Source organism: Morone saxatilis, unplaced genomic scaffold (assembly GCF_004916995.1).
Source record: "Morone saxatilis isolate NCDOM2014 unplaced genomic scaffold, NCSU_SB_2.0 Contig24, whole genome shotgun sequence".
NCBI lineage: Eukaryota > Metazoa > Chordata > Actinopteri > Moronidae > Morone > Morone saxatilis.
In genome coordinates, this window is record NW_023339807.1 from 24,262,971 (window position 1) to 24,284,909 (window position 21,939).

Here is a 21,939-nt window from a genome sequence, read left to right on the forward strand (position 1 = left end):
TGGTTACCAACACTACATCAGAAAAGGTTAAGCAAAAGCATGAATCTAAGCATCGCAGGAGCCTCTGGCTTTTAAGTCTTCAAGATGACTGATGTGTAAAGTTTTTCCAACATCAATGCGTCCCAAAACTAAGTTGCATTGTAAATCCACACTGAGGACATTGGCAGCCTAATATAAGGAGGTGGCGTCACGTCACCCGAGTCAGCAGTTCTATAATAAGCAAGTAGCTGAGCAATACCAATATGGTACAAAGATATTCGTTGGACAAAAAGAAGAGGGAAAAAACAAGTTTGGTTGAGGCTTTCGTCCACAGTGACACTGGCTGCCACGCGATTGGTTGTGTTTTCTTGTGAAGGTCTGCAACCTCAAACCCACTGCATTTCTTCAAAGAGAAGTTCCTTAAAGAAGACACAATGAGGGAGACTCCCCCTCTAGTCCAGGAGTGTACCTCTTCAGTAGTTGAACTTTCCCTGTTGGTTGACTGGGGACGTGGCAGGTATGAACAGGGGCTTGGGAGGGACGTCAGGTTTGAGAGAGGAGGCTCGGCGGACTATAGCGCCCCTGTGCGGGACCTCTTGCTGCTCTCCATTGTAGCTGTGCTGGCGTGTCAGGTACCCATTGGGGATGAGGGGGTAGTGAACCTCGCAGGCGCTGCCTGTCGAGTTCATCCGTGCCAGGAGGGGAGGTGGCTGATGGGGCCCACCATTTCGTTGGCTGAAGCTGTGCTGACGAGGTATCATCCCTCCCCCACCTCCTCCTCCACCGCCTCCGCTGGGCATCTTGGTGGCTGCAGCCAACAGTGAGTGCCTCTGGGAAGAGTGCCTCCTCTCCAGAGTGGACTGGTGGTGTGGGGGAATGTCCGGTGGAACATCCATGCGTCGGGTGAGGCTGTCTCGGGGCAAAGTGGATGAGCTGTAGTAGGGGGCTGATTCTGTCTCAGGAATCTGAGGTTGGATGCGGTTGGCGAATGCTAGCTGACCTCCACCACCGCTGGCCATCAGACCAGATGGGCTCATTAACTGGGAGTTCTTGCTGCTGCTTGCATCGTGGATGTGCTTCAGGAGCTCATCCAAAGAGGTTACCTCCATCACCTTCTGAGAGTAACCAGGGTAAGGCTGCTGAGATAACACACGTTCAACATTATGGATTTTGCGTTCTTCCGGATGGAGGTGACCAACTAGTGGCTGCCCATTGGACAGACCATGGGAGTACGGGAAGACCTGTTGATGAAGTAGGGCTGAGCTGGGCCTAGAGCCAATGTTGTGGGACTTTGGTTCCTTGGCATTGTTGCAATTCTGGTTCTTCTCCCACTGGTTCTTGAAGGCTTTCATGCTTTTGATGGGCAGTTCTGGGGTCGAGTCTGGTGTAGGCAGACCAGACAGCTCTGAAGAATGGTGGAGGTGGTGGTGGTGGTGGTGGGGATGGACCAGGTCTCCCATTGTCATTCCGGGATGGCCGTTTCTCCTTGGTGGGTGATGCTCCTTGCTGCTGGCGAAGAAAGAGTTGTAGATCTTTGGAGATGAGACCTCCAGCTTGTCGTCCTTACTCTGACTGTCCAGAAGGCCATTGAGCTTCGCCAAACTGCGAAGGGACAGGGCATGCGGTATAGGGGCCTCGGGATCTTTAGACAACTTCTTGGTCTTGTGGCCTGTGTGGTTGCAGTAGCAGGAGACCAGAAAGCCAGAGAGGAAGGCGCCAAGGACAAAGGCCACCAAAACACAAGCGATCAGGAGAGTATAATGGACACTGTGATTGGTCTTCTCCAGCTCTGGCGGTCGCCTCACACCTTCAAAACAGAAAAAGATTGAGAAAAGGGTACTTTAGTTAGAGCTTTACTGACTGAGCCAGAGAAAAAAAAAACACATTTTCAAGAGCTAATATAGGTCAAGTAGCAGCTGGGACAGACAGGTTGTGTTTACAGGGGCTTCACTATGTGGGAAACAGCATGGGAGAGGTGTTTGAACTAAGCTCTTGGCTTCCTTTCCTTCCACTGTTAATAGATCAATACAGCCTTTCTTTCTAGGACCTGTGCTTTCCACGCAGACTGGCAGAGGCCAGGAGCTCCCCAGTCAGTGAGAAATCAACTCTGAAATGAGTTGGAGCTTTAAATATTGATGGGAGCACAGCAGCAGGAACCTGATGTCATTTTCACAGACTCTGCTTTCCAATGCGAGGATCAGGGGCGAGAGCACCTGGTATGATGAACGAGCCAAAAATAACAGGTCTATCCAATAGCTCACCGAGTGTGGCGCCTTTGCCAACACAGACTCAAATGAGGTTGTCAAATTCTTTCAAAATGAAGCCGAGGGGACAGTCTGTGCAACAGTGCACCAAAAACACAAGGTTACTTAGTCGAGGTAAATCTACCATGTAAATGTCCTTGGGTGATGTGACCCTAGCACTGTGTTTGCCTAATGGCGTGAAAGGCAACCACGATAAGAGGAGTGAAACCTGCCACCTCTCATAATCAGAGCTCATTTGCAAGAGGCTGCTGCCATCTGTGGTGTCAGACCCTTTTCTCCGCCCTTAATGACAGTTTCTGTGAAACTGATTAGTCTGCGGAGGGGGACAGCTGAGCTGCACTGAGGAGGGAAAAAATGCAGGTGTTCCAAACAAGCTAAATTCAACAGCTAATGAAAGCTTCGTTGAGGAATGGAAATGGAAAATGATGTCTAAATCAAGCTTGATGATAGTTTATGAGATGTTCAGAGTGATGATGATGATGATGATTGGTAGATGAGTATAAGGGAGATCAGTTGAATAATTAGGTCTGCATTAGAGCGAATTTTAATCTTTTTCTCTGAATTAAGTGACCCAGACTTGACATAATGAAGGCTCTTTGCTTCAGAAAAGTCTTATGAAGAAATTCCCTGAATTATGATGTGGGCGATATGGATAGAATCTATCAGGGTATAATGTATAATTTATATTGCAGTAGTGATATATCCTAAACTAAAATTTCCAGAAACTCAAATGAGATACTGATTATAGATAAAATAACCAAATATGAATGTCTTGGCTAGGCCATTTAAATGGAAAAATCAAGATACTTAACCACACTGATGCAAAAACTCTTTGCAATACTGTAAACCAGAGAGATTTCAGGGAGAGCTACCTAGAAAGATCTCTACTTGTTGAAAAATCGTTTCAAGGTTGTACAGTCTCATCATGTCGACCAGGTGCATCATGATTTTTCAACTCATTTGGAAGTGTTATGCGATGAAGCCATGAACACAATCCCAATCCTCAAAACTGATAAAATTCTACAGTCCTTTTGAGACTAACATCTCAAAAGGATTTCATTTTAGTGGAATTGGGGGTGTGAGTAAAACCTCCTACATGAACTCCTGAGACAGGTGAATGGCCAAGGTGAACAATAGTCGTAATGAGTTTGTGTTAAAGGAACCATAAAGGGTCTTCCTCATTGTGTGTATGTAATAAGAGGCCAATATTACTACAGAGGTGGAAAATCTGATCAGAGACTTGGTACATTTCAGTGGAATCTCATCACAAATCCACAAGAGACAAAAGCACAAATGAGTAAGGTCTAAACTAATTTTCTTAAACCTCAAAAGACACCTGACACCATGGTAACTACACAATGCATTTTATGGAAAGGCAAGTCATTTGCCTCCTGTCATCATTACAGCTTTAATTTGACAGAATTGTATTACAAACGGGCTAAGATACGGCCAAATTAGAATCAAACAAGGTTTATCTCTCGTCATGACGCATCTGTACGTATGAACACAATTTTAGGAGGAGTTTATTATTTAGGTCATGAAGTTACTGTGAAACTTGGCCACTTCATTTTCCTCTTAATTATCTGGAGGTAAACTTTTGAGCAGGTGTGCTTGCAGAGTCTTATCTTATCGTCATGTATCACTATATTCATTTTCGTGTGGTGCTTTGCTACCATTTTACAAAGAGAAAGAGAGATACTGTGGTGCACTGTAATCTTTCTGGAAATAATGCTTTGAATAGGGCTTCCAATTAAAAACGCTCAGTTTTTAGCCATTTATTCTTATGATTGCCTCGACTTATGACCACATTAAAAAGTCATAAATCATAATTGCATCCCAGTGGGAGAGGCAATCAAAAGTGATGCCGCAGTGAGCCTGTTAATACCTCTTCTTTTAATCTTGAACATTTTTTTTTTGTTCTCATTACACAGGCCTCCAATCAGCTCTGTAGCATCGTTGTGGGTCCAAGTTTGTGATTCTAACTGAACAGTGTCCCGGCGGTGGCGGCGGTGTGCAGATTTTGTAATAAGCGGTGAAAGGCTGAACTTATCTCAGTGTGCTTTCTGCCTCCTGTCACCCCTGTTGCTTCCTGGTACCTGTGAGTCATCCGCTCCCTCTGGACTGCAACACCCCCCTCCCTGACTGTGGCTACAGGCCTATTGAGGAGTCCCTCCTGGTTGAGGGGTATGAGTCAAGTGCCACGACAGGGGGTGAAACGCGCAGCTGAGGTAAACAAATCCAGAGCCTACGAACGACCTGTCATAACATGTTTCATGAGCAGGCTGGATGACTCAATCACTGGGTATGTGGGACATATGGTGCCACTGGTCACAGTGAAATTAATACCCTGTGAATCATACCAACAACCTGGCAAGCTGCTAGGTGGCGCACAGGAGGTGCTGGTTAACTGTGCACACAGCGACATGGCTTTATCTGCACTGCTTCACGAGTGTCTGGAAACTATAGACTGGAGTTTAAAACTATACAAATATTTTAATTTAGAAAAAAAAAAACAGATTACGGGGTGAGATCGTCACCTCAAGTAGAGGCGATAATTAATGCCGCTTTGCACTCGCTTCACAACTTCTGCATAGCTTCATAGTCAGTGTTCCACTCTAACATCGTCACATTATATTTCCGTTTCAACTCAACATGGTCTCGGCTCGGAGAAGGCTTAATATAGAGATACCGAAGTCTGCCAAAAGGTAAAAAAGACAGATGGGCTGCGTGAGTGGAGGCAAGGGAGGCAAGTGGAGAGAGGGATAGTGACAGCCAGGGGGGAAAAAAAAGAAAAAAAGAAGAGGAAGATGAAGGGATAAAATTCAACCTTGGTGACAAACTGGTGATGAAGAGGGGAGTGAATGTGAGAGGACTCAAAGATCCAAGAGACAGGGGAGAAAGAGCAAAGGAAAGGAGTGGAGATGAAAGCCAGAGAGCTCAAAAAAAGAAGAAGATGGAGAGAACGAGTGAATTCATGTGCACGGAGCAGATTTGAAGGAGGAGGAGGATGGGGAGAGAGGCAGAGGAGAGACAGACAGACGTGATGGAGTGAGTGACAGACCGTCACTCTGCTGGGTTTTGAAGCCTGGTGCTCTGCGGCAGCTGTGATATGGTTGGAGAACAACCCTTACGCTCCTCCACAGTGCCGTAGGAAGAGAAGCACTCTGTGATTGCATCCATACTGTTAAAAATAGATGGCGCGGTAGGTTATGTAAACAGGCAAGTTTTACACAGCGTTGTCTGTGCTGCGTCTTGCTAATTGGCGATGTCTTTTGCATAAGGGAAATAAAGTGAGGAGGTCTGACTTTTGTTACGTGTGAAGTATTTTTTTTTCCTGCAGGTGAAGTCTGAAAACAAATTACAATTGAAGTGACAACTTCTCTTAAACATGTTAATGATTAAGTAAATGGCTGCTGTCTTTGCACGCTCCTGAAGACATCTTAAATCGATTTCATTAACAATACAGCACCCATAAGCTTTTCTATGACACCAATTATCTGTAATCTGAACACTTTGACTCTGAAGTTTCATACTTTCTCAATTGTGAAAGACTCCTCTTTGCATCTCTTGCAGGACATTAAAGCATCAGAGCTCCACAAAACTGGAATTTAAAACATTGCCAGGAAGGAGTGGCTACTTTTATTTCAACACTTTCAAGGGCAAATGTGAAAAAGGAACAACTTTTTATTTCGCGCATAACTTTTCCATTGTATCAGGCTTTCCTCAAGGGTGTGTTTAAATACTCTGTAACCTGGAGAACAACTTGTGTTCTATATTTGTGCATCAAGTGAAGACGTTCCAAAATAGCCCTAATTAGTTTCTGCTTCTGCAAGCTTACAAGTGCATGTAATTGTTCCCTTAATGGCTACTCCATCCCAATGAGAAGCCAACGAGACAAAATGGCCCCAGGCTTCATAGGCGAGCATTATCCTGCTAATGCTGGAGATTTATTTCTTCCACACTAAAAATAACAATTTAACTCCCGAGACACCCTGAGGTTGAAGATTGGAACAAATGAATTTTTTTCCTTTTTCAAATCTGGGTGAAAAGCAGAGTGGCTCTGCCCTGCTGCTGTGAGCTTAAGTAATTTGACAGTTTTAATACCTGATGTCTGTACACTGACAGACATGGTTAGCAAACAGAGCATGATTGTGTGTGTCAGTGTGCTCGTGCACACACACAAGGTATATATGCTGTATGTGTGCAGGGTTCTGGCTGTTGACTGAGGGAATTCAATCATGTACACTTGTTATTAGGAATTTGCATAATATTCCACCCCAGTGCTCAGCCAATTGGATGTGGTTTAATATATGCACAAGAGCTAAGGTGATATGGTGGAATGTAACAGATCCATTCCAATTGAAAAGTAGTGGTAATGAGCACCACATTTCATTCCAGGTGTGATGATGCATAGAGAGCATAGATTTCATTACAATTTTGATTGAATACTGGTAAATTAGGCGTGCTGTGGCATCTGGTAATCAGAACCATACTGTCTGTCTGAAGTCCTTCAATATTTACACCTGTGCTTTGAAGGAAAAGTCATGTTTTAAAGCAGCAGTATACATTTTGTTTCAAACACTCAAAAAGCAGATAGTGGCTGGTTAAAGGGGTGGTTCGTTCAAATTACAAAAAAACCCAAAACAAAACAGATTTTTTCACTCCTCACATCTTTGTCGCCATTCCAGTACATAGAGTTTTGTTTGTACTGATTAAAAGCATAAAAAGCAGCATGTCTTTCTAGAAGCAATCCACAGACCTCACTATGAATATTTTTTTTATTGAAACTACTTTCAACAAATGGTCCCAACAAAAACTACTAATGGAAAGACACATTGCAGTAAAATTTTCAAATGTAACTTTTCACTACTTTGACCAGCACAAAGTCCAAATTGTATCGGGGTGGAGGCAGACATCTCAAAATAACATAAAATCTAAACGTGCATGACTAGATACCACTAGGGTTAAATGATTTTGTAATTTGGGTGAACCAACCTTTTAAAGTGGCATCTGATTAACTTATCACAAGCCAATAAACCAGGCAGAGCACATGCACCACGTGATGTCCTTTTTTCTCTTTTTTTACATGCAGTTGCATCAGAAACTTAAAAAAGAAGAGCAGTTTATTTGCCATTCAGTGGCTGGTAAAGCAAAATAATTCCAATGCAAACTTCCAACTGTTGCTGTGATGAGGATTTTAACATTTAAGAGGGAGAGGCGGCACTGGAAGAATCTTGGCTTTACCAACCAACTTAAAGACAGACACAGTCCACACCAAAGTCAGTTTTTGTGGATATGGTGAAACATAAGTTTTCAAAAATGTATCTTGGTACCGTTCTAGCTTTATCACTGGCAAACTATGAACAACATGCACAACACACAAAGGTGAGGAAACTCTAAAGATAAATATCCACTACCTTGCTAGTCACAAGTGTGACACAAGTGTAACATTTATTTTCCCAATAATCTTTGTTTTACTGCTCTGTCTTACTGCTAAAATCCACATCTATCATTCTTGTCAGGTAGCGCTGTCTTTGGAGTGAACTGCTGCTTTAAGAGATGGAGAAACTGCTCGCAGGCCACTCAAACACCTGCACACAGTTTCCGCCATCAGCTGTAAAACCAGAAAGGCAGATCATAAAAAGACGATGAAAAGGGTCAGTGAGAGAGAATTCAACAAAGGAGGCAGGTACAGCTAAAGGGTTAGTCCAACTAAAAAAGAACGAAGAAAAACAGGCAGGTAAAATGGGAGAAATACTCCCCAGAGGTCAATGAGACAGATTAAAGGGTAAGGGGTTAGGGCTAGGAGCTGGGGACAACTGCGTGGGTGGATTTGGTCACTGTGGGCCCCCGTGGATCGCTGTGACGCTCAGAAATGACGGCTCTCCATCCTGACACTGAGCTGAGCTTTAATAGCCAACATGGAATAAAGAGCCATTAAAAGCGCCGGTTATGGAAAGTGAAGTATTCGGTATGTGTAATGCCTTTAAGGTTAGTTTTTACAGCACATTGCAGAGTGTGTTTTTGTAGTAAAACATGATGTCACTTATAATCGCCGTAAAGTGCTGGTGAGCGGAGTGAAGGGAAAAATGGCCTAGTTCTGTGTGACCTTTAATGAGTGCCATTACACCATGACTATGACTTAGGGAGTCCAAATTGGCAGTAATATTTCAAAAACTGAAGTACGTAAATGTGTGTCTGCACATCATGGATTGACTTTGGATAAATCATGCAAGAGTAGCCAGCAGGGTCAACATAGATGAATGGGCTGAATGAAATTCGACAGCCTGCAGTTCTATTTAACAGTCATATTGAACATTTTCTGGAAGTGCAGCCTCAACCTGACCCATACAAATCTAAAACTGTATTAAATATTTTAATGTCCAACTTCACATGCTGTCTACAATTTGAAAAAAGTGACAACTGATTTAAAAATTATTGCTGAAATTAGAAGTAAAACATTTTTTTAACTAGTGACTGATTAAACTGAGCACTTCTTAGAATTGAATGCTGACACGTTCATTATATATTATTACTTTTCTTAATTTCTGCTTAAAGATCATGACTGAGAAGAGTTATGTTTAATATTAAATGTTATATATTTGTGTGTTTTTGGTTTCTTTTTGCTTTTAAGGACATAAAAATCATTCAAATGTTAATCATAAGAAATACTGATATTGATGTGGACTGAAGCCTCTCTAAGGAGCAGATATTGTGATGGTGGTTAGAGGGGACACAGTCAGATCCCTATCAGTGACTGGATGATACAGGCGGTGTCTGTTGCCATGGTCTTCAGAAGTATAAATAACTCTTTAGAAAAGTAGCTGGCATCGATGTCCCCCCCAGGACGCCAGCCCTTCTTCATGGAAAGGTTCAGCCCGAGTTCACTCTCTGCTCTGCTCCTGTAGTGTTTTAATGAGTTTGAGAACGCCAGCTTCACTTGATTCTATTATCGAGCCATCTCCCTGAGCTCGTCAGCTAAATTAGCTGCTAGTCTGGCTTTTAAGTCCAACCCACGCTAGTTCGCCTAAATGTGCAGAAGAGTCACAGAAAAGGTCAAATCACAATAGAGGGCAGGAGAGGGGGAGAAAACAAACCAGAGAGGTCTAGAACCAGGAGTCTTGTTCAACACAGTTTGGTTAACACAGTTTTCTGTGTGTTCTGACACAATGGAGAGGTGGGCGTTCTCCGGCCAGAAACCGCTCTAGTGCAACCTGACTGCTGGCATTTTTCTAAATAGCAGCAGGCCAACAGGTTCCTGCCCCTGCCTTTTAGTCTTCCCTGGTGTTTACATAATGTAATGCAGCTACCCACATCTGAGTGAATATTTCACTTCACGGTTTTTATCTGTTCATAACTGAGCTACATAAAAATGGATTAACAGGCCTGTATGTGTGAAGTGAGTGACTGCCTTTGTACTTTTTACTTACAGTTTATATCTCGCTGACATTTATGGATGAAGTGGATTTACAGGTGGTTTACTTCTACTCATATGATCTTCAAGAGATGTTTGCTGACAGGGGAACTTTTGCAACTTGGGGAACTTTTCTGAGCTGTCATATCTGTCTCAGCTGTCACACACAATAAAAGGTGAAAATGTCTTCAACAGCCTCAAAATAATAGTGGAAATAAACATCAGTCGGCTTACTGACTACCCTTGTTTTAAAGGATAATTTTAGTATAGTGAATGAAATTGCTAGTTGAATTAAAAACAGGTTCATATGTCTGTGAGACAAGCAGATGTTTTGACACGGTTGGGGTTCAACAGCTGAGCTAATGTGAGGATCAAACCTGTGTGCTATCATTTAAATGATGACCTTTTGCGCTACTGTGCACTTTATATGTATGTGTGTTGTCTCATGTAGAGCTTTTAGATCATAGCTCATGGCTATAATGAGCCTTTTGGATTTCTAAACATTACTTAAGGTAATTGCTAACATAACATTTAGTCAGCTAAGTATCACTGGTTCTAGGGAAAGCTTATGTTAATATGCCCTTTTTCACATTTTGACAATGTCTCAGTAGGAAAAGCACAGTGAAAAGAAAATGAATGATGGCCAATTCCAGCTAGCTGCTTCAGTTCATGGTCCTGGTCACACTGAGTATGTTTACATGCACAAAATATTCCGGGTTTTTGCGGGAAAGCCAATATTCCTATTAAGCTGTGGCTAATGAAAATAAATATTCCACTAATATTCCTGTTTACATGCTGCTATGCATACTCCAATTTACATAACTGTTAATGATGTACTGTACTGTACCACCAGAGGCAGACTTCTTTGACCGTGCGAACACAACCGTCCTTTTTTATTCGTTAAACCACCTTCTTGAAAAGGTTGGTTTTGTAATATTTGTGCATATCCAAAACCTTGCTGATATCCATCTTTCATATTGTTTAAAAGTAGGTGTGTTTCTTGTTCTGATCAAAAATGTGGGCTTTTCTTTTGTGCATGCATCTCCACTCCACTCCACTCTATGCCTTGCAAACTGTTGGCTAGTTAGTTTGTTTACAATGCACAAAACTGCCGCAAATTGTTGGAAAACCCCTAAATGAGAGGCATATTCCGAATGTGCTGTAGTCCAAACAATGGTCCTAAAACCTGAGTAATACTGGCATATTAACATCTTAGTCAGAAAATGCTACATTCGGATTAAGGCAGAATATTGTCATATTTGGAATAATAGTGGAAAATGTGTCATAGGTTACTGGGACAGTTAAAAAAATGAAGCCGTCTTTAACAACCGTGCTTTTCCTGCTGTGATGAGTCAAAATATCTGCTGTGAAAAAGGCCTTTAGTGCTGAGTAGCTGCACGTTTTCATTAACACTTGCTGGTTGTGCAGCCCGATGGACTGTGTCTTCAAAAGATGAGCTGAGCCTTTTTTTTTCTTTTAAACTCTCGGGGCAAGTGCAGGTTGAGTCTGGAATTATTTGAGACAAGTTCAAGTCGGGTCTAAAGTCTTCAAGAGGAACACCTTGTCTAAAGTGGGCGTTTGGTGAAAGCCTACGTTAGCAGCAGCTGCATTCTTTCATTAGTGCTCAGCCACACTCAGAAGTGTTTTTACAGCACTCACGGAAAAATATGCAATTAATAATACAATAGTTAAGCACTTTGGGGAAAAAAGCCCACAGACGCACTTCACGTTGTAGTTACATGTGTATATCTTGAGCTGTTACATGCATATCTGTTGCCTCAGATTAGCATGAGACAGAAGAGTAAAAAACATATCTGAAATGCATCCATGGTAGACAGAGTGTAAGTGTCAAGTCGAGTCTAAAGTCCTTTATGACAAGTCAAAATTTGCATTAGCAAACTGCCACTCAGACCATTTTTCTTTAACACTGTGCCAGTAGTGTTTTTTAAATAAGTGACACAGTGTCTAATTTATTGTTTAACATTTCTAACTGATAAAACTTGTAACTTAAAGGGTCAGTGTGGAAGATTTAGAAGCATCCAGCGTTGTAGTTGCAGATTATAACATCCTCGCCTCACCCTTCCTTTCCAAGTGTGTAGAAGAAACTATGATGGTCATGAAACTGGTTTGTCCATTCTGGGCTACTGTAGAAAGGTGGCAGTCCATGCCCACATGGCGGACTCTGTAAAAGAGGACCCACTCCCTCTGTAGATAAAAACAGCTCATTCTAAAAAAAACAACACTTTATTTTCAGGTGGTTATACACTACTGAAAACATACCTATGATTATTATGTTCCATTACTACCAATAGATTGTCCTAAATGTTACACACCAGACCTTTAAGTCTGACTCAAGTGCAAGTCTCAAATCTGCAGGTCTGGTCTTTACAGAGGCTGGTGGCTGAATGTTTATCATACATGCTGGTTTGATAACTGAGCCTGATGGTTAGATGTTGAGCTACCTCTTTGCTGGAGCAACTTAGTGTTTTGGAGCAAAGACAAAACAATTTTCATCACAGTGACACATTAGGGTACACATGTATCTATTTAAGTGTAGTGTTTTGTAAGTTTTTGTCTCTCTTGATCGGCTGTCCTGAATCTGTCTACTGGCCCACCTTATAGTTGCTGGGAGATTTGTGACACAGCTGCAGAGCCTCTACAGAAGGTACAGACAGAAAAGCAGATATGTGCTGAGAAATGGACAGGAAGTGAGAGAGATTGGAGGCCCTCTTGGAACTGTGATGCTGTTACTTCCACACCAGCTCCTCTCCTGCCTTATCAACACGGCCGCCCAGCTCTTCTGATTGAACCGGCAGCGTCACAGTCTCTGGCTGAAATAGATTGCGTTGCTGTTTCTATTACATCCTACACCCCCTCCTCCCTGTTGTCCGACTCCCTGGCTCAGGCCCCTGCTGGTTATTTATTTGTTATGGGCTTTTCTCATTTGAGCCTGAGTAGCTCATCATTGCAGCCAAAGAGTCTGTCTGTGTGAATGGAAGCTTCTTTCACTTGCTGAGGATTTATGGACTTCTGACATGGTGCCTGTGCAAGCAAGCAGCAAACAGAGGACAAAAACTGCTTCATGCCGCCTCATCCTCCCTGAATCACATCCAAAAGAGCAATATATTCTTCCTAAAGTTTCAGCAATATGCTTCAGTCTTTAGAAGGGGAAAAAGCCCCAAACTTTCCCTCTTCTGCTCTGTATCTCCTGTTTCTTTATGTGATCGTTTGAGGGTCACAGAGACGTTTTCGTGCACTTCCCACCATGGTTATGTAGCTCTTTGACTTGAATTTCCTACTTTTGAAAAAGCCTATGTTAATCAGTATGACTGCGAACTGTCAAATTAAAAATGTAAGAAATAATGAGACTCAAGCCTATAAAGATCAAGATGTAATTAAATATTCAAGAACTGGTTGGAGTTTTATAGGTCATGTCATTTATTGAGGTAGCTGGATGGTGTGGAGTAATTGCTGAAGAGCCTGTACTGTTACTGCATGATTACAGGTTTGATTTCTTTCACAGTGAGTCGAAAACATTATATCTATTCCAGAGGTAAGGAAACATCATTCAAAATCACTTTGACATCTGTAATTACACAAATTACGAACATCCGGTCCAACAATACAGGTTGTATTGTAAGAGCTGAAAGCTCAATTAATCGTTGAAACCACTTTTTCAAGCCAAAATGCCAAAGAGTTGATGGTTCCTGCTTCTGAAATAGGAGGATTTGCTGCTTTTCCTTTGCTTTACATTACAGCAAATTCAATATCTTTGGGTTTCAGGCTGTTGGTCAGATAAAACAAGCAATTTGAAACTTGCTGGGAAATGCGATGGACATTTTTCACTATTCTATGATGTTTAACAGAGCAAACAGTTAACTGACAAAATAATCGGCAATATGTGGTGCAGTTCATTTCATATGTCCAGACAGGGATGGTAAATCTTTGAAAAACAATGCCTTACATTTAGTATTGGCGATTCTTTGATATATATAGTTTTAGTGTCCCTAATTGAACATTGTTTCAGCCTAAACTGGCCCGAGGTTAACGTCAGGTAGCTAAGTGCCAGGATATGAAAATGGACAGCATTTGTCTTTTTAAACAGCACAGATGTTTCTGTAAAACAGCAGAGATTACAGCCAACGTTGGAAAGCTGACATTAAGAGGAAAGGGAGTGCAGGTGTATGTCATGGATAAAGTAAAAACTAACAGTTACAATGAGAGGTATGATGTGTGCTGCAAGAACATACAAAATCCATATATTTATATTTTTCCTGTATCATTTTTCATTACCATTATCTTTGACAAGGTAACTGTTAATTTATGGAGCAATTACAGGTGTAATGAAGTAGCTGAATATCCGTATGTGTTCTCACATGTGTAATTTTATTTTATAGCGTCTGTGCTTTTGTGCCCCTGAGGAAGATCTGCCAATAGGTCCTCTTAATGTTACACACTGGACCTTTAAAATTAAGAATGGTTTGAATTCTAATATCAGGTTCTGCAGTAGATACTCATCCATCTCAGGATATGAACAGCAACTGCAGGGAACACGTGTTTGCCACACGAGTCATAGCAGTGAGTTAGCAGTTAGCCTGGAAGTTGATATGAGGACTACACCTTCAAAGTCTGTGTTAGCTGCACAGGGAAATGACTTTTGTCGTGTTCTCTCAATTGGGAATGGAAATTATAAATGTAAATGAATGGTCACATAGAGAGAGACACAGAGATGCTACCTGGCTTGTGCTTTGAATTTTTTCAGCGTGGTGGAAAACATTGAGGGAATATTTGTGTGTGTTGACAAGCTAAATAAAAGATGAGGAAAGGCCGTGTGGGAGCCGTGTTGTTTAGACTCAGGTTCTCTACTTAATTTTCGGAGTTCATTAGAGCCAATGCTGTATTTATTTCAAGTCATTAAATCTTTCACATTCATGGCCGCTGTGTTGAGCACATCGAGATGTATGGCTGGACATAAAGGGACGAGAAGATCCAGCCCGTCTGAAGCATGTTTATCGCGGTTTAGTTAATGTGTATGCTGTGGTATTCAGTAATATCGAACACTTCCATCTAACTACACAGGACTTTAAGTCATTGGACCCATTAGGTGGAGCTGCCCGGGAAATTATGCATCACGTCATGTAACGCTCAAACTAATGAAGTGTATAAATCAAAAAAAATCGATTAGCAATGCTTTCTACATTTCACTAAGAAATTGGTTTGACTAGTTTGTTAAGTGTTAGTGAGCTAATGAAAGTGATATTTCACCCTGGAAGAACATTTACACAAATTAGCATGCATACCATCACACGATGGTCAGCCTCCAGCAGGAGTCGCTTCCTGCTTTTATTGGTCAGGACTCATTTTCTCAGTGACTATTCAACATCAGTCATTATCAGAAATTGCAAGGAGAATGTTGCAACCACAGATGGAGGAAAATGATAGAGTTGATTTGAAATGTTCTCCACTGTCATTTTTACATTAGCTGTTTGAAATGGGTACCATCGCCATGGAAACACAGGTCGGATGATTGAACTGATTCGGTGCAGGCATGCGGGCTGGAAATGGGAGACTGTTCTACCAGAGTGAAACATTTTTTTGTTTTTTGTTAGTGGTCAGTCTGGTTAGAAGTGTACGATGAGGCGTTCAGGGCCCAGCAGTGCAATCCCCCTGCAGATTCACTGAGGACAGACATCCCTCCCCCTTACCCTCCATCTCCACACTGATTGGCTCCGAGTCAGGTGACCCTTGTTCCCCCACGGGGGGAGGGCCATCAGGACCTGTACCTCTTTCAGTGTCACCTGCCTCCTTTGGGAATGCCGCCCCATGATAGGTTGTGCTGGCGCTTGTGGGTGTGGTCTTCCCTGTGGTTGTAACGAAGGGGGGGAGGAGGAGGAGGAGGAGGGGGGGCAACAGAGTGAGTGATTAGTGAAATGTGAATCAGCCGGGACAATCAACTTCAGAGAAATGAGGGTGAGTCCTGAGTGGAAAGAAAAGCGTCACCCGTTAACATAAAGACCCAGTGATGATAGTGAGCAACATGATGAGCACACAGAGCAGAATTAAATTAAATCAGTTCACTTCCCCACAGATACACAGTGCCCTGTACTTTACAGGCTGCTTAAATACCCACATTCAGTCTCTCCGGGTGAATTTGACATATCCACCATTCTCTGGAATATTTCTTGCTGTGCTGCTATTATCACACTCAAAAACAACTCATCCTTTAAAAATATATCTCACAGCACATTTCGTGACTCTTTAAACGTCATAACACAGCTATCTGGCAGTTTGTCAGAGGACACTCAGCTTAGCAAAAGTTGACACTAAAGTAATAAAGTACGTTAACATTTGTAAATGGCTTTTGAATGTTTTCAAACTGCAGCAAAGGTTTTGGGCACCTTAATAATGTTTAACTCAGGGGTCAATATACCAGCATGATTTGACAGAATGACTGACTTTCAGGCTTTTGTTACTGAACCATTCAGGAATCCTTTAATCCTGGTTCTCCAGTTTATTTTACAGAAAAATCCCCTCCCACTTTTATTTTTTTTTTACGTGGCCTTGAACTCCTCTGTGTCCAGCCTGCTAAGTGTTTTCACAGATAAGTTGAAATAGATACTGGTGGCTGCCTAGGTAATGATTTTGTTTCACCACAGCTCTTTTCCACTACCTCACCCGAGCTGAGCTGTTTCACAGGAAACTCCGTCACCTTGAGGCAGACTAGCAAACATTATGATGGCCACATTTGGAATCATTTCAAACATATGCCAAGAAACACGCTGGGCATTAGCTGCCACAGGCCTTGTATTATCAAACGTATTTATCTTGATGACACACTCCACATCTTGATTGCATTATTAGCTCTCTGTTGTCCTTGAGGTCCGACGAGCAGCATGCTGCTATTGGCTTGGGCTCCTGCACTAATAAGCCAGCCATAATGTTAGCATTATGCAGAACTCACACCCAGACTGGAGGAAAAGGGCTTGTTCTCTCTCTCACTGTGAGCCAGTTGACAGCGTTCACTCTGAATGAGGTGCCCCGTCAGTTCGCCATCTGCGCCGGGCAAATTAAAACTGTACACCAGGGGGTGTTTGGCCCCGGCGCCTTGGACAATAGCACCAGGACTTCATCATTACTTCAATTTATAACAATTGTGTTATTCTGAGTGTGCACGTAGGATCGTGTTGTTTGTCACCTTTTACTGTTGATAAAGTACAAAAAAAATGCACATTATACAACAGAGGAACATTTGATTACCTACACAGGCAGTTGTTTGTTTCACGGCCCTCCCTCTGCTGGCTGCGATTGTTTGGGTGACAGGGAAGTGGAAGAAAGAAATCGTCCCTGCCTTTGGTGTGCTTTCGAACGGAGAACGGAGTCCCTGTGTGACAACAGCTTTGTTCGGCATATGGGGTGTTTTATTGTCTAGGAAAGCTGATAATTGATCTTCAGTGCAGAGACTTAAAAGGGTTTTTGTGTGGAAAAAAAAAAAATATAAACACCAAAAAAACAACAGAGACAGAATCTGACTGCGTGTTGAGAACTTCAAACAGTGCAGAGAAGCATCGGGGTGGTGGGAGCCCCGTAGGATTAAGCAGGAGGGTTGCTCATCAAGTCTTGCTACCGACTGAGTGGTAATTCCTCCAGCAGGGAGGATTCACGGACTACTGAGGCACTGTGGGACTGTGGAGGTCCGGGCCCAAGCCTCTGGCAGACAAAGTGGCCTCTGTTCTGAGAGGATGGATGTTTCTGCTGAGCCGTAATGGCCGACATCTTCCAGCATGATGGGCTCAGTGATGATACTAATCACTGTGTTGGATCAACCACTGCCATTAGCTCCCCCGTGTCCCAATTTGTGCAGTGACAAAGGGATCTGACTTGGAGCAAGTCTTAAAAACTCCTCATGAAGTTGAGGCGGGTGCTTTAGTTGTGTAGATAAAAGCGATAGAGCCTGGCCAACAGCTATCGGATTGAAAATGACTGGTTTTGAATGTTGCAGTGTTAGAAAATTGTCTCAACACCACCTCCTCAATCTTATCTGAGAGCTAGCCAGCTTGGCGGCATTTCTATTTCTATTCCGGCCATGCCAGGGGCTGCGCGGTGTGGCCAGCGGGGGAGTAATGGGACGTGACAGGGATGATGATCCTTCTTGATACAGGGCATTAGGCAGCCTAGCCAGCGGAGCTCCTGGTCCATCAAAGGAGTGATGCTTTAGACAATGGCTTCAATGTTTAAGCTGTCAGACTGGCTGAGAAGGAGAGGTGGCCATTCAGCTGACTCTATAAAATATTCTGTAACCTCCTAAGTTGTAAAGTGCAGAAACATTTACTTTGTGGGCATATAACTGAGTGAGGAGGTTGAGGTTCAATATGTTGTTCAGGACATTTAAAGAACTATTCAATTTTTTTTTTAAACATTATGGTTCTTATTTTCATTTATTTAGAGAGAGGGGACGACATGCAGCACAAAGGGCCACAGGTGGAGTCGAACCCATGGCCTCTGCAGTGAGGACCCAGCCCCGGTACATGGGGCTCACACAGCTCCACCAGGTGGGCTACCAGGGCTCCTCAGGGTCTTATGTTTATAGTTTGGGCCATCACTTTTAGTGGAACGTTTTACTCACCAACATAAGAACAGAATCAAGGAATACAAGTAATCAGACAGGTTGTAAGCAAACTCCAATTTTATCAAACGTATCCTCTGTAAACAACCAGTTCAACTGAGATTTTGCAGGCGGACCTTCTGGTTAAACAGACCTACTGTACCGTGTGCATTCCCATTTCATGGGACTGCAACACACAGCATTTTGTGTGCGCTCACTTACATTTTCACCATCAAATAAGTGCCTTTAGATAAACTTTGGGTTTGTTTACAATCTGTACTATGATCTGACCACTCGTGTGCTTTGTTATAGTGATGACAAAGCATCCCATGATCTCAACAATTTAACTGTTTGGGTAAATTGTCAACATTACCAATAGGAATGATATCCCAAACTACAAAAATAAGACTCAGATTGCAAAAAAAAAAATCAACAACAACAGTAGAGTCTCCTCTACTCATTCACTGTGAATCATGGCTGTGAACGGACACAAACCAGCTGTTGCAAGAATTAAACTACAACCTTTTTTGTTACAATATATTTAGTCTTTAGTCTGTTAATGCTGATTGGTGACCAGCTTAAACAGCTCAGGCTATTAAATAAAAAGATAAGACAAGTCCACTGACCATACGCTGAATCTAGCGCCGTGTTTTGCTTGCGAGTTGTTGCCAGGACATCTGGAGAAAGAAAGAAATGCACAATGACATCAGTATGTGTGCTTATGATTCCTGGTGTCTGGGCTACAATTCTTTCAGACTAGTATTGTTGAATTTGTCCTGTTTGTGCTTCTGATCACATCCCAGACACACGCAAAGGAGCTTTAACAATCCACTTTGTCTTGTATAAAAACACTTCTATGAGCAAATGCTTAATTAAGATGGAAAGATTGAGAACAGTATTCCGGCAGGGATTGTGAACAGGGACAAAATACTCTTCAAGCTCCTTCAATATGAACTGAATTGCTGCCCTCGTTGAAATAAATACATCGTAATGCTCCATTATATTTCGTTAGATCTGCAGTCACTTGTGCCGGCTGTCGCTCTCTGCCATCAAGACCTGATAACAGTCAATAGGTGGTTTTTCTCTCTTTCTTTATTGCTTATGTAAATCACTGAAATAAATGAATGTTTTCATCTCACCGTGGCAGGTATCCGGGTGCTGATGGTAACCGTTCTCCACATCCTGTTCAAACCCGCCTCTGAAGAGTAACACACACACACACACACACACACAATCACACACACACACACACACAACACACACAACACACACACCACACACACACACACACACACACACACACACACACACACACCAGCAAAGACAAAGAGACACATCAGTAAATTTGCATCAATACATTTCCCTGACTGTCCATTTCTAACAAAGCACCTCGTTGAGTCTTTCCAAAATTGGTTTTGTTGATGAGGAGTGCTTGGAGATGTGGAGGTAAGTGCACCGTAACAAAATTTAATTTGTTTTGTGTCTGGCTGAGGTCAGAGTGTCTGAGGCTCGCATTTGTTGTTGGGACACAGTGGTGGCCGGACCTGAAGGGAAAATCCACCCTTGGGTTTTCTTACAAGGTTGTATATCATCAATTTTGTGGTGTTCAGCAGATTCTAGGAGTTAGTTTGTGATGAAAAATTGTAATTTACTTTTGTGTGTCCTCACTTTCCCTCAGCCTGCCTTCTCTGCTTGTACTTCAGTTAGTCATTTCCTACAGGTTTCAGATGCGGGCCCCTGTCTCCAAACATAGCACTTTATGTAGCTGCACTGTATTTTAGTCTACTGACGCTACTGCTGGTGAAATTGGTACCTCTACACTGAATGTGTCGCTGTATTATTTTTGAATGTCAGTCTAGAAGGAAGTGTGTTGATTCAGAGCGACTGACACCAAAACCTGTCATTTACCACTGAGATTTTCATGGAAACACTTTTTGCTGTTGAACCCCTCGCCTTGCTAATGGCATGGGAACTATATCCAAAAATCATTTATATTTTGGCCAGCTTTCTGCAGGAGTAAGAAAAATACGATTAAAAAATGAACCTAGAGAACCTAGAGAGTTATCTTCAAAATAAGTGTTTTTGAGTGGATTTTCAAAAGGAAAAAGAAGGACAAGGTGTGCTTATTCAAGAAATACAAGGCCTTGTTGAAAACTGAACTTTTTACAACCTGTTCTTATAATCTCATGCAAATGGTTAAACATTTAATCAAAAGTCTATTGGTAGATTGATTTTATGTACAGTGTGGATGACTTGCCCTTTTTACCACATCTGTGTTAATATATTGTACTCATTAAATCTAAATTAATTAACTTGAGAACTGAAGCATATTTGAGCATAAAGGGAAAACAAAAGCTCAATCATGTCAAATAAATCCTTCAAAAATGTTTTTACAGTGAAATTTCTGCCACTCTGAACTTGCTGCTGTGCAATCCAAATCCTCTGAATTCAACTTTTGAACCACTCTTCCAAAATGACAAGAAGCCCAATCTGACAATTATTGATTTTCTGCTGCTCTGATGAAAATGTGCCTACGATTGATACGCTGTTCTCCCTCCAATAGACGCGCCATCTTTCACCTTGGAGTCAATCAGAAGTCAAAAGTCTCATCCAGGCGCGCCTGTTCGACGGTTGAGAAATGAGATTGAGCCGATGCACGGTGGAGCGGATGCGCTTCAAGCCGAGCGGGGCTTCAAATCGACGCCAACAATCTTCCCACACGTTGTAATGAACCAAATAAAACAGACATGGGCTCATGTAGTGCACAAGCACAAGGGTAATGATCCAGTACTCACACAGAGACACTTTGTACAAGTATGCATGTACGCCTACTCTATAACAAACCAATTAGTTCCTTATATAACCTAAGAACAAACCTACAGCTCACACAGATTAGATGCAAACAGTCTTCCAGCACCCATCTATAATTAGCACAAAAACTCTCTCACACACACACACATCCTACACAGACACAAGACAAACACACGAACTTGTACATACATTTTTAGATTCATTCTCTCCAGTCGAAACAAACATACATCTCAGCTCCTGAGAGCAACAACAGATTCTATTCTATTCTATTCTATCTAAATTGGAGGCAGAAGCCAGTGAACAGCCAAAGAGCGAGCACACTTAACTCAGCTGGAAGGAGAAAAACCGGCTCAAAGAATTAATCACCTCAATTTCTTCAGTGTGTGTTAAAGCAGCAACTCTGCCGTCAACTGTCAGGTTTAGGGATGTGTGTTTGTAAGACCTGCTGCGAGGAGGCTGCTTAACGCACAGATACACACCTGGTGCACTAACTTACGCCCTCTCGCACTCACTAAAAAGCCCGGCTCTCTTATACTAAATTCCTTTAGGGAGGAATTCGGTGTGAGACAGGAGGTGATTATCAAATCAAAGAATGCCAGGCTGAGGCTCAGTGTTCGTGTGAAGAATGAAAATAACTCTTAAGAGGATGTATGCTAGAGGGCAGTCTGTTTCCTGTCACACCTGAAACACACCAAATGATGTGATCATATCAAAAGAACATTTTATTTTCTTGGGTATGAATCATAATGAAAAGTTTATATTTGAGTTGTTTGAAGCAGTGCAGTGATCCCTTAAAACAAAGCTTCATCTGCTTGACAAGTTCTACCAAAGTGTGATTATTTCCTGTGCTGTACAGAAGAATAAATAAG

At 42.2% G+C, this 21,939-nt stretch overlaps 1 protein-coding gene across 3 annotated transcripts in view; it reads right to left on the reverse strand.

Annotated features, from left to right (window-relative positions):
• Nucleotides 1-6: 6 nt before the first annotated feature.
• sema6e (sema domain, transmembrane domain (TM), and cytoplasmic domain, (semaphorin) 6E) overlaps nt 7-21,939 on the reverse strand; it is a 153,442-nt gene continuing 131,509 nt past the window's right edge. For 2 of the 3 annotated variants that reach the window (XM_035673016.1, XM_035673015.1), the window contains 4 exons: nt 19,399-19,457; nt 18,886-18,936; nt 15,363-15,518; nt 7-1,786 (listed from right to left, as the gene is read on the reverse strand). In XM_035673016.1, coding sequence (XP_035528909.1) covers nt 453-1,786; nt 15,363-15,518; nt 18,886-18,936; nt 19,399-19,457 — 1,600 coding nt within the window. In that variant the 3' untranslated portion in view covers nt 7-452. The remainder of the gene's footprint in view (nt 1,787-15,362; nt 15,519-18,885; nt 18,937-19,398; nt 19,458-21,939) is intronic. The other variant, XM_035673017.1, reaches the window with a different exon arrangement.